The sequence below is a fragment of the Morchella sextelata genome (assembly GCF_020137385.1).
Source record: "Morchella sextelata strain SCLS chromosome Unknown scls_16, whole genome shotgun sequence".
NCBI lineage: Eukaryota > Fungi > Ascomycota > Pezizomycetes > Pezizales > Morchellaceae > Morchella > Morchella sextelata.
In genome coordinates, this window is record NW_025408631.1 from 447,391 (window position 1) to 462,946 (window position 15,556).

At 49.0% G+C, this 15,556-nt stretch overlaps 3 protein-coding genes across 3 annotated transcripts; all 3 read right to left on the reverse strand.

Annotated features, from left to right (window-relative positions):
- Positions 1-1,335: 1,335 nt before the first annotated feature.
- H6S33_003831 (uncharacterized protein) lies at positions 1,336-2,540 on the reverse strand (the record flags this gene model as incomplete). The annotated part of the gene is made up of 8 exons (XM_044835172.1): positions 1,336-1,428; positions 1,512-1,524; positions 1,769-1,802; positions 1,856-1,915; positions 1,983-1,992; positions 2,282-2,297; positions 2,381-2,448; positions 2,511-2,540. The coding sequence occupies 8 exons, from the start codon at positions 2,538-2,540 to the stop codon at positions 1,336-1,338; spliced, it is 324 nt and encodes a 107-aa protein (XP_044691365.1).
- Positions 2,541-8,124: 5,584 nt separating this feature from the next.
- On the reverse strand, positions 8,125-9,018 carry H6S33_003832 (uncharacterized protein; the record flags this gene model as incomplete). Its single annotated transcript, XM_044835173.1, has 1 exon — positions 8,125-9,018. One exon carries the CDS (start codon positions 9,016-9,018, stop codon positions 8,125-8,127), a length of 894 nt encoding a protein of 297 aa, XP_044691366.1.
- Positions 9,019-11,112: 2,094 nt separating this feature from the next.
- H6S33_003833 (uncharacterized protein) lies at positions 11,113-15,213 on the reverse strand (the record flags this gene model as incomplete). Its single annotated transcript, XM_044835174.1, has 2 exons — positions 11,113-14,482; positions 15,206-15,213. 2 exons carry the CDS (start codon positions 15,211-15,213, stop codon positions 11,113-11,115), a joined length of 3,378 nt encoding a protein of 1,125 aa, XP_044691367.1.
- Between the last annotated feature and the right edge of the window lie 343 nt (positions 15,214-15,556).

Consider the following 15,556-nt stretch of genomic DNA (forward strand, 5'->3'; position numbering starts at 1 on the left):
CCGAATTTCTTACCACTAGAAGCCTGCGATTTATTCTCCGCACATGTTGGCTTCATCGTACATGAGCGTGTTTTTTATGAAGAGGAGATTTTCAGCGGCCAAACCCACATACAAAAACCTGGAAAATGAAAATAGAGTAATTAAGGTATTGAGTGAACACTTCAAATTAATTCAGCGGGTTTCCAACCTCCTGGGGAGTCCCAGAAGTCAAAAGACGAAGTATTGAAAGTCAAAGTTAAAACGAAGGACTTGATAGGTCAAAATCTCAGTTTTGTATAAGTGGAAGGAGGTACTTCCGAAGCATCCCCCTCTAATCTTAGAGTAACATCGACTAGAAGTGTCAGTTGTTGGTATCTAAGGGTCTTCACAAGTTGGATTTGAGTATTTATTATGGGGAGAGCGCTCTCAATTGTGCTATTTCTTTTGTAGAATTACACTTTAGTAAGCTACCAATTATTGGTCAGGACAGCCCGACCGAGGCCCCCGACAAATAAACATTCGTAGATTGAAAGATTTTTGGAGAGGAGCGGGATATTGATGCCGTTGGATAACTATATATGTACGATCATTAGTGTCGAGCCCAGAGCATCGGCTTGTCTCATCACATCTCATAGAGGTGCTTTTAATATCTTGTCTCATGGGAAGTCCAAGCTTATGGAAGGATCATTGAGTATATTTACAATGCTTAGACCCTGATAAATAGATATTCGTAGTTTGAAGGATGTTTGGAGAGGAGCGGCCGCGGGTATTGATGGTTTGGTAGCTATATATGTACGGTGATTAGTATGTTCGAGACGAGTCCAGAGCACAGGTTTTACGTCTCATCGCATCTCATTGGGGTATTTTGCCTGTATCGCCTCATGGGAGTCCGGTCCTGTGTGAAAGATGACTTCATCTTCGCGGAAGGTTTAGTCTCGTGGGAGGTTCAGTCTCGTGGGCTTGAGCCTGTTATCTCGCAATGGGACTATTAGCTAGCTCATCTCATGGTAGAAATTAATGCGGATGTCAAAGGTTTTATGCTGGTATGTGCGTCTAGGGCCACGGGGGTAGGAGTCGTACTTGTATTTACTGTTCCAGACCAGTCATCATAGCCCAAAAGACCGGTAATAACTGCTGGGATTCGTTTTAGTCGCGAGTAGTGTCGGGATCGGACTCAGCGCGGGGGTCTATGCCAATTCTTGATTTCGGGGTTGCTTATCATAGAACAAGCTGAGAAGTAGAGGAATAAAGTTGTTTCTCTCTGGGATTTGGGGCCGATGAATGGAACAGAGTTCTCAATGTAGCCACGTATCGTCGCTCATACCAAGCAAGGCACCACAGTCACTGACCAATGCTTCATTCATGGCAAGTTAAAATGTCGGCCATGATCATCATATGCCGTAAACCGGCAATGGTTTCATAACCTATGATTTTAGAGGCCTTGTATACCTAGAGAGAGGAATCGTTATAAAAGCTTTCACTAAAGGCCCTGTATGTTACGGAAAACTCTACATTTGATTCGGATTGCTTACCTTGAGGGGAGACCTTGGGGAAACACCGGAACGTGCCACATAGATACAATGATAGAGGTGGACCTGTACCAATGTAGAAAGCTTTTTCAAATCGGGTATCTCAAACTTACCTACCACTACAACATGTAGAATTCGGGCTTTAAAGTCGAGAAGTTGGATGTATGTCCGGTTCTGAATTGGAAGCAGGAAAGGTGCGTTTTCTCCTGCGGTCTGGGCAGGGGATAATACCCGCCGTGCTGTTTAAGTGCTTCTTTTACACAGCTTTTCCTAGCTTCCCCGGATCATATAGTTCTGCGCTTATGATTAGGAGACAGGAACGGATTCACTTAATTAATCACGCATACCTTTATCTTCGTCGTTCTTTATGGAGTAGCTGATAAAGAATAAGGAAAACACTTTATTAACTTGGGACTCAGTTATTCAACTTGGAAATGAGTAGATAACTATGAATTAATGATAGTTCCTCCATACGTTTTCTTTCCTAGACATGGTATCAAGTCACATGCCATTATTTTGTACTCGGATCCGGGATATGCCCATATTTACCAGGTAAACATCTTATAATTGCACTTTACATAGGATTAAAAGGACGGTGTTTTCATGGTAAACCCCGGAGAGCTGCTTATTTCTTTGGCCTTTCTCCTGTTAACGAAACCGCTTTTGTGCCAGGCTGTGACTGTATAAAAATTCGGAGAAAGAGAGAACCGGAATCGCCTTTTCGATGTTGCATGAGGCTGCAGAGACTTTCTACTTATATTTAGTCTATGTACCCATAAGATGATTTTCCTATATAGTAGGTTATCTCGGAGACTCGACGGTAGCGGCTGTCGGTTAATAAGAGGCTAGGTTGTAATTCCTATAATTTGTACTGGGGCTTATGCGGGCCCCGGTATTTTCTCTTTTCTCTAGGAGTGGATTGTTTTATCGTTTGGAAAATCTATTTCGTCACGTCAGTATATACCTATTTGCGTCATGGGGCGCAAAATGCCAAAGGGGTACCTGTTTATCTTTGAAAAGAACGAATCCCATCTACAGTACAATCTCGCTATAAGGATATGGAAATGTGTCAATCTTGCATCCAAAAATATCCTTATAGGCGATTTATCCTTTTAAGAAGTGCCCGGCTCACCCACACAATCCCTGTCGGGACCAAAGTTGAATCATACATATATCCTTATAGGCCGAATATCCTTATAGAAAATATCCTTATAACGAGATTGTACTGTAGTTTTAATTACTATAAATGATAGGCCTCTTCTCTGTAGGTTAGAGCTGCTCGGTGGTTGTCCTCGTGGCGAGCTGTAAGGAATACATGATCAGGGTGTTGGGGTGGAGAGGGGGAATTTTCGAACGTGATATAAATAGGGTTCTTTATTCTTCTCCGCCGGGAAGTCTTTTTTCCCAGTGCTGATAGCGCTCCATTAGAAACTGCCCACGCCTGAATTGAGGATTGGAAGTTCAAAAGAACCTCAATCTTGTTCCGAAAATCTTCAACCAATGTAGCATATGGTGAAGCGCCTTCCCCCCAAGATTTGTAAATGCACTGTGCTAACATTCTATCTATGGGGCTCTGTGTCAGGGAAGGAAGTGACTATATCCCTAATATAAAAAGGGTCGGGGGCTTCCAGCTTACTGTTTACTACCGCAGCTCAGTTATAGGAGAGCATACTAACTCTTGAAGGCACAGAGAATGATATGAGAAATGTCAGTTTAAATGGCCCCTTCGATCCGAGTGACTGAATTGAGCCAGAAGGAACGTATCCGAGTAACATGAGAGCCGCGATGTAAGCTAATTGTTGTAATCGTGGATTTGTCTATTTGATACCCCAGCGTGAAATCTGGGAGGTTTTAGCAACATTAAGCCTTTTTATATTATCCCCGGCTGGGAGTGGATAACAGGCAGATTTTCCCCTGTTCGCTAAGACAGCGAGGGGTGTACTCGACCATACGCTTTTCTCATTTTGATTTTGGATTTCGGACCATCTCTTTCCTCATGTACACCTTTTCAAGTTAGATAGGTGCTATGTAGATTTCACGTTACCGTACTCGCCCTGAAAAGTTTACTTCATCACCAACGATGGAAGTGTTGAGACTCTGATTAACTTACCAATTGATGTATAGATTTCACTCTAGCTCTCAATTCTCGAATCGGGGGAGAAAACTGATCACGGCTTCCTGTTCAATCTCTCCAATGGCCGTAATCAATGCTGCTGTTATGGCTAGTAGATTAGCGTTACGTACGACAGAGAAGGGGGAAGGCAGGGTCTAGACGAGTAGAGGAATGGCCACAGTAGATAAAATAGTTGCTTGAGGCGGTGAAGATGGTGGGGTGGGGGTGGGATGGGGGTGGGGTGAGCAGCGGAGATGAGTATCATAATGATGGTGGGGTGAATGTGAGGATTGTGAGGGGAGAGGTAAAGGAAAAAGCGAGCTAATGAGGCTGAGGGGAAGAAGGGAGAGGAAAAGATGAGACGTATGAACGGGACAAGATGAGAGAGAAAAAAAAACAGAAGGGTATGGCTTATGATGAGATAGACCAACCTTACTTCTTCTTTCATTTCATCTCGTAGCTTAACCTGGTGAGGCTTCCGGTTCCTGGATGAATTATAGGAGGGATCTGACTTAAATGGCTGGCTATCGGAAGAGAATAGATGGCGCTGTAATGTCATCGTCCCACGTTGCCACTACCCCTCCAGCCGTGTCTTTCCCCTATATTTTTACATGGGGAGGTACCGGTTTCTACAACGAACTCTCGACCTCGCCCAACGTCAAGGAATGGAATCCCGCTCAAAGTAACAGCGACAATATTGGTATTACCGCCCCGGAAGCCTCTGTCCAGTCCAAGTATACGTGCGCGCAACCGCTGATACGATAAAACAGTAGATGAACCGGTGACTCTGTCTCATGCATGCCTAAACTCTCGGTGGTTGGCAAAAGTTACCTCAGAAAAGAAAAAGAAGCACCATCTATAAAAGTTTCACCACATCATTCGGTCGGAAACATATATATTCATGACAAAGTCAAAGAGTGCAATGGGCCGATCCGGGCTAGGAAATAGGCTCGGCCTCTCCCGCCCACTGTTAGGATTCTGTTTTCCACCCCAGGAAAAATAGGCCGATTCATGCCCGGGTCACATAATATGCCGTGCCAGGGCTTCGTAGCCGAGAACCGGTGGTTTGTCTCTTTTCACAACTAGAAAAGGGATGCGAGGTCATCAATATCCCTGAATCAATCCAGGCACTGTAAGATCAATTACTCTTTGTGGTTTTGTAATCTTTTTACATGAGTCCTTTATCCCTATTTCTAACAAGTACGTACCTGAAGGCATGAGAGCCTGATCATGACCGGGCTCACACTTTTAGCTCGGGACGAAGTCCGGCCGTCGCCCGCCTCAATTGATGGCCCATTGCGACCCTTACTCAGAGCCCAAGAAAGAAGAGTATATATGGACGATTCCCTTACTCGAAAATGATCAATTCCAGGTTAATTAAGCGAAAATACGGCAGAATGATAGAAACTCCAATGCCTTTTAAGCACCAAGTGGAACGAAGAAGCACCGGGTTTAGGCTGCGCAACAGAACAAATACAGATTAAAAACACCCCGGAGAAGCTACTGTACAAAGTTTCTACGTGCAGAATATTTTCCATTTGGCAAATGTGGATTGCGGCAAACTTGAATAGAGTTGGACATTTACGTTGCTCAAAAGCTTTATTCCCTTTGACCAGTGGCTCTACGCACCGGTACCAAGAAGGAGGATTCAACCACCTTAGGCAAACCGATCGCTTTGCATTCACCAAAAACTTATATTCAAAATTGTCTTGTATTTTGAATATAAGTTTTTCTTTCCGTTCTCATACGGGTGTCGCTTTAAACTATTGCGAAATTCGAAAAGGAGCTAGTCGATGGTTGTCATGTATAATCTAATTTCAACATCGCAGTCCATCCCCGCCTTCTTGGCGTGGCGACATTTGGTGCGGAATCGGGCTGCGGTCGACGTTGCAATGCACCTAGCCGACGCCGCCAAGCTAATGATGGTATGGAAGATCAATGATCGCCGCGACAGGAAATATTTAGGTGGACCATTTCGAGGTAAATAAAGAGAGAATTATGGATATAATTGATATTAGCGAGGGTTTATGTGTGTGCAGGTACCTGGGGTCGTGTCCGGAGGCTCTGGGAAAGGTGTTTTATTTCTGCGACCTGCTCGAGAAAAGGGTAGAATCAGTGCTATAGGACTGCGAATCTTGTTGAGTAAAGAATAGGGAATCAAACCGGAATTGTATAAAAGATAGTGTATAATACCGAATCATTACCGCATCACTAGCACATTAGCGGGAAATTGTATCGAATCCAGTGCACACCGTTTTTGGCACTGCAGGAATTGTAACCAAATGTCCCTCGATAGAAGAAGCTGGAAATATAGACCCGAGCATAAGAGCTTAGAGAAACTACTATGGACTGCAGTATAGGCATCCCGACAACCCTCAAGGATTGATCCATATATGGAGCCCATGGGCTATGACATCTCCCCCGCCTCTAACTATGACAAACCCCACCCTCGGAGCACCCCTCCAACTGTCACCTCAAAAAGTAGAAAACAAAACAAATAACCATCTCAACTCACATCTTCTCTTCTCGGGCCAAGTTTACTTCCCCCAGCCTCTATTTAGTACCCGCGGTGAATTCTGATTCCAACCTTCATACCCCTATTTCCCACTCGATGCCCTCCACTTCAAGTCTCACCGTTTTTATCTCTGGTTCTCTTTATCTTCCACAATTCGTATTATACATCTTCTCTATGGGAACGCAATGCCCACCAATTCCGCATAAACTGTTCCCTATGATTATTTTTCAACTGAATAACTTCCTTCCCGCTTTCGACTACCATAGGATGGTCATCCGGTACTACAATGACCGATATAATTGAAGTCTTTGATCTTAGAGCGCGAGCCAGAGGTGATTCGTCTGTATTCCCATGTCTCGTAAGGGGAGTTTGGTGGGACAACGTTGAAGGTTATGTTCTGGTGGAAAAGAAATCGGACCTCATAACGTTAGATATTTGGAGCGAAGTGATGATATTGGGAGGAGGGAGAAGGAGACGAAGCTCAAGAGGACATACTCCGTTTCCCTACTCAGCGAGTCCCCGATGAGCGAGATCGAGACCTCATATACGAATATTACTTGGCTGCAGGTTTCGCAGCCGGTTTTTGCATGGTAAAGGATCTCAAGTCGTAGTTGTTAGGCGACTCGCTCAGTAGGTAATTGTGTAAGAGAGCTGAGACTGGGTGGGTTGAGGTGGGTTGGGGAGGAATTTATGTTCTGCAAGATGCTCTGCTATGAGATCTGGAGACGGGAAGTAGTGACGCTAAGGTACGTAGATCGAAGGGATGGTTTAGATTGTGTATTTCTTATTTCTTAATTCTTATTGTTATTTAAACGTATTTAGAAAAAAAGATGAGGCGAGGCGAGAGAGGAGCGTGGATTACCATAGCCTTCGGGTTTCATACAATAAATGAATGAAACTGCCCTCCATGGTTGTGCTCGGGTTTGGACGACTACCCTCGAGAGTTGAAAATACCCCCGATGGCAATGCGACGAACTGTAACTATGAGAGAGAGAAAAGGCCACATTTGAGATTGTCGATTTCTTTCGGACATTATTGAATAAACCCGTATGAGAGGTTCAACGACAGTACCAAATTGATCACATATACCCAGCGAGAAGTGTACTCACAAAATACAGTTCAAAACCCGTCGATCGAGTTCTCTCTTTAATTCTCATTATAACAAATGTTCACGATGTGCATAACCTGGAAACGCTATTCGCACTTTTGGTAATAATTCATTCCGAAACACGTCAATTCTTTTTTTCGTGGTTTATTTTTTTGCCGTCGGGGGTATTTTAAGTCCTCGAGGGCATTGGAAACACAGGGGCAACCGTACATGTAGAGGGCGGTTTAGTGCTGTGGTTATCAATTATATCAACGATAACGACTACATGTAGCAAGGAAAGATTCTGGCTACAAAGACACGGACACAGACGAACTCTGCTCTATCATTCTGATAGACCTGGTTATAGCCACTAGTCAAGTTCGGATACGATATGCCCGATGTAAATAGAGTGATTAAGAAATTATATTATATCAAGTTTTCCAGTAATCAATCAAGTAGGCGGTGCAATATTATAATATTATTGAACCACAAGACTAGTTGTTAAAGCAATATCAACAGACCGATAAACTTGCCACCAAACAAAAGAAAAGTAACCAAAGAAATATTCCGAAGCAATGCCAAACGACAGAAGTAACCTCAAACCACAAAACGGGTCTACGAGGAGCCCCATTGATCAACCACGTGCATAAGAATTCTGACAACAATCCTGACAACAACAATCCTGACAACAGAAAAAAGCAAGAAACAACCTCCACTCCGACCTTTAGTCACCATCTTTAGACACACCTTGTCCTCAGAGCCTTTTTTCCTCCTCTTTCGTTCCACCACCTAGGTGACTCTGACGTAGGTGGGTTTCTTCCATTCCTCCTCTTTCGTTCCACCACCTAGGTGACTCTGACGTAGGTGGGTTACTTCTCTTCCTCCTCTTTCGTTCCACCACCTAGGTGTCTCTGACGTAGGTGGGTTGCATCTTTGATTCCTCCTCTTTCTTGATTGTTGGCGTCATCTGGGTTCTACTGCCGCGAGATGAGCTGGTCGATGTAGACTGTAAAGCGGGTTTTTGTGCTTTCGTAGTAGTCTGATCGACGTGATTGGTAGCTGTTGAAGCTTTCCGATAGTGCATGATTGTTTTGATTGCAGTATCGAGGTTCTCTGTGGAACGTTGCATGTCGAGTAGACATGTTGTGATAAGACGTTGCGTGATTGTGATTGCAAGTGTCGAGATTGTTGTCATCTGGTGTATGAGGTGATATTCCAGATGGTATATTCGATTGAAAAGTGGCTTTGTTGATTGTAATTGTATAGTTGGTACGTACTGAAGGTAGTACGTTCGTATGGTTTGTGTATCAGTCAGATCGACGTGATATGGTAGGTGTTTTTCGATAGCCATGATGGTTTTGGGTGCGGTTATCGAGACAGAGTCGTTGATTTCTCTGTGGAAAGTTTCATATTCAAGACATGTTGTGACAGGACGTTGCATGATTGGGATTGTAGGGGTCGAGTCGAGGTCGTTGCCATCTGGTTTGTATGAAGTGGTATTCCAGGTGGCCTTTTCGATGGTTTTGGTTTCGTAGCGTATACTTGGTATAGTAGATGCTAGGTATCGATGGTTCTCTGTGGAACGTTTCATGTCGAGTAGAGATGTTGTGACAGGACGTTGCGTGATTGGTATTGCAGGAATCGAGTCGAGGTCGTTGCCATCTGGTTTGTATGAAGTAGTATTCCAGGTGGCCTTTTCGATGGTTTTTGGTTTTTGGTTTCGTAGCGTATACTTGGTATAGTAAATGCTAGGTATTGATGGTTCTCTGTGGAACGTTTCATGTCGAGTAGACATGCTATGACAGGACGTTGCATGATTGGGATTGCAGGAGTCGAGTCGAGATGGTTGCCATCTGGCCAGTGTGAAGTGGTTTTCCAGGTGACTTATTTGATTTTTGAGTGTAATTGTATAGTTGGTTTGTTACGTACTAAAGATGATCTAGTAGTAAAGCGGCGGTAGAGCAAGGTTCGTAGTTTGTGAATGATTGCTCATGTATCAATATCAGCCGAGTTGGCTGGATGATGATGTATGGTAGATGTTCGATCCGATGTTGCATGATAGTAAGTGCAGGTATCGAGATGGATGTAATGATTGATTGATGGTTTATTCGTATATCGAGATGGATGTATCGATAAGTGTGGCAGTTTTGTTCGATCCGATGTTGCATGATAGTAAGTGCAGGTATCGAGATGAATGTAATGATTGATTGATGGTTTATTCGTATATCGAGATGGATGTATCGATAAGTGTGGCAGTTTGTTTTTGATGCGACAGCTGGACTCGATGCTTCATTATGAATTGAAAGCAGGTATCGAAGTCGTGATGCTGTCTGGCTGATCCAAAGCGGTGTGCTGTTGGATGCATTGGTTTTGTCTAAAAGGTGATTCTGATTCTCGTCGAAGGAATGATAAGAGAATGCAGGTTTCGAAATCGCTGGAAGGTATGTTGCAGCAGGTGATTTCTGGCGATTGTTGAATCGCAATTGTAGTTGTTTGGCTGATTGATGTGTGATCGATAGATAGATGTATGATCGGTATGTTGCATGTACGAGGTGTCAAGTAGATGGTATTTGACAGTTGCAATTGAAGATGATGTATGATTGTGTTCGATAGTCGAAATTGGTAGATTTTTCGCAATCGTATGGTGTGTCAAGTAGATGTTGTTTGACAATTGATAGTGTATGGAAATCCGTGATTGATAGTCGAATTTCGTAGTCGTAAATCGAGGCTGATGATGATGTTCGATGTACTCGATGTACTTTGTGATGACACAACCGGTAAGATTTCTTCGGTGGTGTAATCGCTGATCGTTGGACTCGTTCTCGGGAATGTGCAAGCAATGACAATCTCGCAATTCCCAACTTTCCAACCCAAGGCACCCTGATCTTTAGACATGTGTTTTCACTGACGTAGTATATAGACTGATACAACGTGCTTCCCCTTGCAGTGCAAGTTCGAGCAATCGGACCCTACTCAACACCCCACTCGGGATGCGGATAACACGTACGGATACGTGTTCATCCAGATCCCAAACGGGGTGAGGGGCACGGCCCGACCAGATCAGGCCGCAATTAAGCAGCCGTCACGATCGGTCGCCCTCTGTTCCCGTCTCTGTGGACTGGGGAATTCGGCCATTCCTCGACCAACCAGAACTGATCATGGACGTAGCCCCGCGAGGGACCACTCCAATGTGCCAGCTGCTATGCTTCTTCTCTCATACAGGCCCCCGCCACGGGGCCCGGAAAAAAAGGATAGCAGCGTGCACGTCACAGCTCTGCTGGTGGAATCGGCACAGACCTAAGTAACAGAAGATGAGTTAGTCTTTTTGATCGATGAAAGCCATTGAGTTAATAGGAAATAGATGGAGAAAAAACATACCCTCTGCCAACCAACGCTCTCCACCAAACCAGGTCTCTTGGGAGGCCATTCCGGTCAACAGCCATCTGAGCTTGGACGCAGCCCCGCGAGGGACTACTCCATATGCTAGCTAGTTATGCTTATTCTCATACACGCCCCACCACGGGACGCGGAGTCAAAGGCTAACTAACTAGCATGGCACAGATGGTGCTGGTGGAATCGACATCCTTAATGACAATTGAGTTAGTATTCGAGCTGATAAAAGATGTAGAGTCAATTTGGAATAGGAGAATACATACCCTCAACCTATTCTAACCCGTACCCCAGGGACCAGCCCTTCTCACCCTCGCCTATCTTTTTTTTTAATTTTTTTTTTTTCCTTCTTCTCAACACAAAAGTCAGTAACAGGAATCACAGTATGCCAAAAACGGCGAAAAAACAAAGGGAAGGTAGAAAACTTACTTAAATCCCTGTGGGTAGTTTTAATATTTTAATTGGAGCCCACCCTTACTCCAATATAAAAGCACCGAGATTAAACCAAACTAACCCCGTGGAGCAAGAGCCCCAAAAGGTAGTCGGCGTAACCCCAGGCCAGCGCCGCTGGAAGCTCGCACACCGGAATGCCCTCGCCAGTTCCATATGTCATGCCGGCCTCGTACAGCCAGCAGACTTCCTCAGGAACCAACTTGGGCACCACCAGTGCGGGAACCTCCTCGACAGCCAAGCCGCAGGAGAGAGAGCCGAAGACATCCTGGAAGAGGACGGAGCTAGGCCCCGAACTGATCTCTTCACTGGGAACGTCATCTCCAGCACCCTCCCCTACGGAGGCAGGCAAAACCGGGACGGAGGAGGAGCAACCTTTGGAGGAGGGAGAGGTATCGGCCCCAATGGGGAAGGCAAGGTTGGCACGGCCAAACGCAACAAGGCCCCCGGGACCGCACACAGACACCCTTTCGCACATGCTGTACAGCATGGCGGAGACTGGCGTGTCCATGACGGCCTCCAGGGACTCTGCCACCGAGTCCGGAACCTGAGCAGCCAGCTGCTCACCAAAACCAAACACCCACAGGCCAGCAACCATTGCCACCGCGAACGCCGACAGGGTCTGCGCGATCGCGCGCGGGTTCCTCATGCGGGCCTTGACAACCCGGCAAGCCTCAGACGGAGCGCTCACCAGGATGCTGACGGAGGCCAACACGGGAACCTGCGCTGGTGCCAGCGCGAAAACGGGCGGATTGAGCCTGGCGGCACGGAGCCGGGCCGCGTTTTCACGCCGGGTTGCAGCTGCCTCGGCCATCCTCTCCTTAGCCTCGGCCTCGGCCCTCTTCTTCCTCTCAGAATCCTTATGCCATGCGGCCTTCAGATCTTCGAGGCGATTGCACACATCGTCGGAGACGATGTGGCGAGGGCCGGACCGAGCATATTCCTCCAGGAAGGCCTTCTTCTCTGCAGCCTTGCGCTGCTCCTCCTTCCTCTCGAGCTCCCAGTTTTGCCGGATTGCCTTGCGCGACAGCTTCTGGGGCGAGCTGGGCGCAAGGACGACGGGGGGCGGGACCACGGCAGGCAGCTTGTCGGTGCGCGCGGTGCGAGGCTGCGGAGTGTCCGGCAGACCAAGGTAGTCCTCCCACACGGAGCTGGACACCTTTGTGGCCTTAGCCTTCACCTCCTTGACCTCGACCGGCGGAAGCTCCTGGGTGGCGGGGGCGAGCGGTGCGGCGGCGGCCTCTTCGGGGACCTGGGCGGCGGCGGGCTCTGTTGCTGCTGTTGTTGTTGTTGCTGTTGCTGTTGCTGTTGCTGCTGCTGCTGCGGGGGCGGCGGGCACGGCGGGCACGGCGGGCTCTGGTGTTGCTGCTGCTGCTGTTGCTTCTGCTGCTGCTGCTGCTGCCAGCTCTGGCACTTCAGAGCTGACCGGCGCAGGCGGTGCTGGCTGTACAGCCACGGGCACACACTCCTGGCCGACCAGCTCATCCGGGAGCTCGTTGGCAGACTCAGCCTTTGGCGGAAGAGGCTTGGGCTCCTGGACAGCCATTGCTGGTCCAGGGGCGGCCATTTTCCACACAAAGGCTGGCTTTGGCGCGGCGGGGGGGGCAGACAACTCGGGGGCGGCGGCAACGGGGAGCGGCGTGACGGCGGCGGTGGCGGTGACGGTGGCGGCGGCGGCGGCGAGGGCGGCGGTGAGGGTGGCGGCGGCGGCGGCGAGGGCGGCGGTGGCGGCGGCAGGGGGCGTGCTGGCTGCTGCTGGTGCTGGTGCTGCTGCTGCTGCTGCTCCTGGCGCTGCTGGTGCTGTTGCTGCTGCTGCTGGTGCTGGCGGAGGCCGGCAGAACAACGCCGAGGCATTGTCCACTCTGTTGAAGAGCGGGGCGGCGTTGGCGGCAGCAGCAGGGAACAGCCCAGGGGGCGCGCGGAACGGACCGGGAGCAGCGGCAGCAGGGAAAACAAACCGCCCAGGCACAATTGGTGCTGGTCCCTGGCGGGGGATCACCACGTCCGCAAAGAGGGACGCGCGTGGAGCCAGAGACACAGCCCGACCAAAAGTAGCCATGGGGGCCAGGGGAGCACGGGCAGCAGGAGGGAAAGCGGGGGGAGCCAGAGGAGCCGGGGCAGCAGACATCGGGGGAGCGGGGGGCGCAGCAAAGTTGAGGGACCCAGGCGCAAGAGGCACCGGGGAAGACGCACGAGGCAGAGCGGCAGCGGACGGAGAGACAACCAGGTCCGACATCGGAGCAGTCATGAGGACATCCGTGGAGCTACGTGCCTCCAGGAGTTCTTCCTCAGTGATGCTCGAGATGTCAGACTCGGCCTCACTCTCGTCGCATGGTCGGGCCCACTCGGCCTCGAAATCGTCGTCCTCGGCGGAGAGACCTTCGCGGTCGATCTCCATTGCCATAGCCTCTTGCGCAGGCTGGGGTGCTGGGGCGGGTGCGGGTGCTGCGGCGGGTGCGGGTGCTGGGGCGGGTGCTGGGGCGGGTGCGGGTGCTGGTGCTGGTGCTGGTGCGGGGGCGGGGGCCGGGCTCCACTCCATCATGGCCGAGAGCTGCTGGGCGACCGGGACCGGGGCGGCGTGCTGGATTGTCAGCTGGTCCAAGAGCGTCGCTCTTGAACCAGGAACAGCCTGGGATTGCCCCGCCGCCCGGAACATGCCCGGAAGCCCGTGCATTGCCCTCTCGTACATGGTGGGGGGGAGCAGACCAAGCAGGCGGCTTACCTCCTCGGCCTCAGCGAGCTCCTCCTCGACTGTCCTGCGGGGTGCCCGGACAGGAGGAGTCAGCACGCTTGGGGCCACAGGAGTAAAGAAGCCCACTTGGCTGGGCGGCACGCGGGAGGGAGTCTGGGGGGCCGGTGGTGCTGGAGCGGGAGCGGGAGCGGGAGCGGAGGCGGAGGCGGAGGCGGAGGCGGAGGCGGGAAGGACGAAGGGCGTCCCGCGAGCGGCGCGAACGGGGAAGGGGGCGCCAGTAGCAGCGCAGGCAGCAAGCACGGCGTAGAAGCTGGAGATCTCAGCATCGGCGGCTGCTTCGAGATCTTCCAGCGTCCGCTCCGGCCCGATCCGAGGGCGAAGTGCGGGGGCGCGAGTCTGCGGTCCCGGGGACCGGCTTGGAGGAGACTCCGCCCGACGCTTCTTCTTCCTCAGAACAGTCCCTTCGGAGGCGACTGCTGCCCTTGCGGCGAGCCTTGCGGCGACCCCTCTGGCTTCGGCAGCTGCGCTGGCTTCGGCGGCGGCCAGTGCGAGCTCCTCGGCGCAGGCCCTCGCGAGCTCCTCGGCGGCGGCGATTTTCGCTCCTCCTATCACCGCTGCTGCTGTTGCTGCCCGTTGGGCGAGCCGGCGGATGCGCGGATCGATCCCGCTGGGACTTAGGCCGGACACAGCAGCGGCAGGGACAGGAGAGGAGGAGAGCGCGTTGCGGCTAGAGCGGGTGTTAGAATGCGTGTGTTTGGTTTTGTAGCAGTTTATATTAAGCAATTGCAGTGGGGATTGGGGTTTTGATATTGAGAGTGTGAATAGTGTGGAATGTGTGGGTTGGGTGAATATTTGTGTGGTGTTGAGAATCTTGTAGATCTATACAATATTTGCGTGGTCTTGCAGAGCAAGACGTTACAATATTTGTTCCGATCTTGTAGTCAAGAGTTTACAGGTTTTGTGTTTGGGGGGTTTTTTCTTTCAAATCTTGTTCGATGAGATTTTTGTGTATATATATTATATCCTGGGAGTTTTTAACGCCCCGCAGTATATATAATATACAATCCCGCAGAACAAGATCTTTACAGTTATTTTTTGGGTCTCGTAATAAAGCTCTTACAGACAAAGACTTTATTACACTTGGAATTGGAGGGTTGGAGGGCAGTTTTTGTTTGCAATTTGTCACTTATGTTTTTTTTTTATCACCCCTACAGTTACGTTGGGATGACACAAAACACAGCACAATTTATGTTTTTATTTTTTGCACGCAAAATCTTACAGAACAAGAAATTACAGCAACAACGAAAACGTGAAGAAAAAAAAAAAAAAAAAAGAATGAAACTTTATTCTTTTTTCTTTTCACTTGTTTGCTGGGGGAGAAAAAAGATAAATAAAAAAAAAGGGAAAACATGAAAACGAAAATTAAAAGAAAACGATGATGAAAACTTACGACGCCATTGCTGTTGCTCCTGCTGGTTGGGGGGGGAAGAAAAGAAGAGACGAAGAGGAGGAGGCGGAAGGCGGAGACGAGATCGGTGGGGGGGGAAGTCGAGGTAAACTTTCGCTGGGGGGGTTTGCTGTACGAAAGTTTGAGGGCGGTATTGTTACTGATTAAAAAAGTTTGGATTTGTACAAATTCAAAGAATTTTTTAATCGTAACAGTCGCTCTGTCTCGGTGAGATGGAGGGAAGGGAGGAGAAGTGGCGGAAACTGCATACTTAAGGGACCCCAGGCTGGCCAGCCCGTAGGGGGGGGTGGGGGAATTAGGGCTTGTCTTGTCAAACCCCCTCGAATAGTGGCC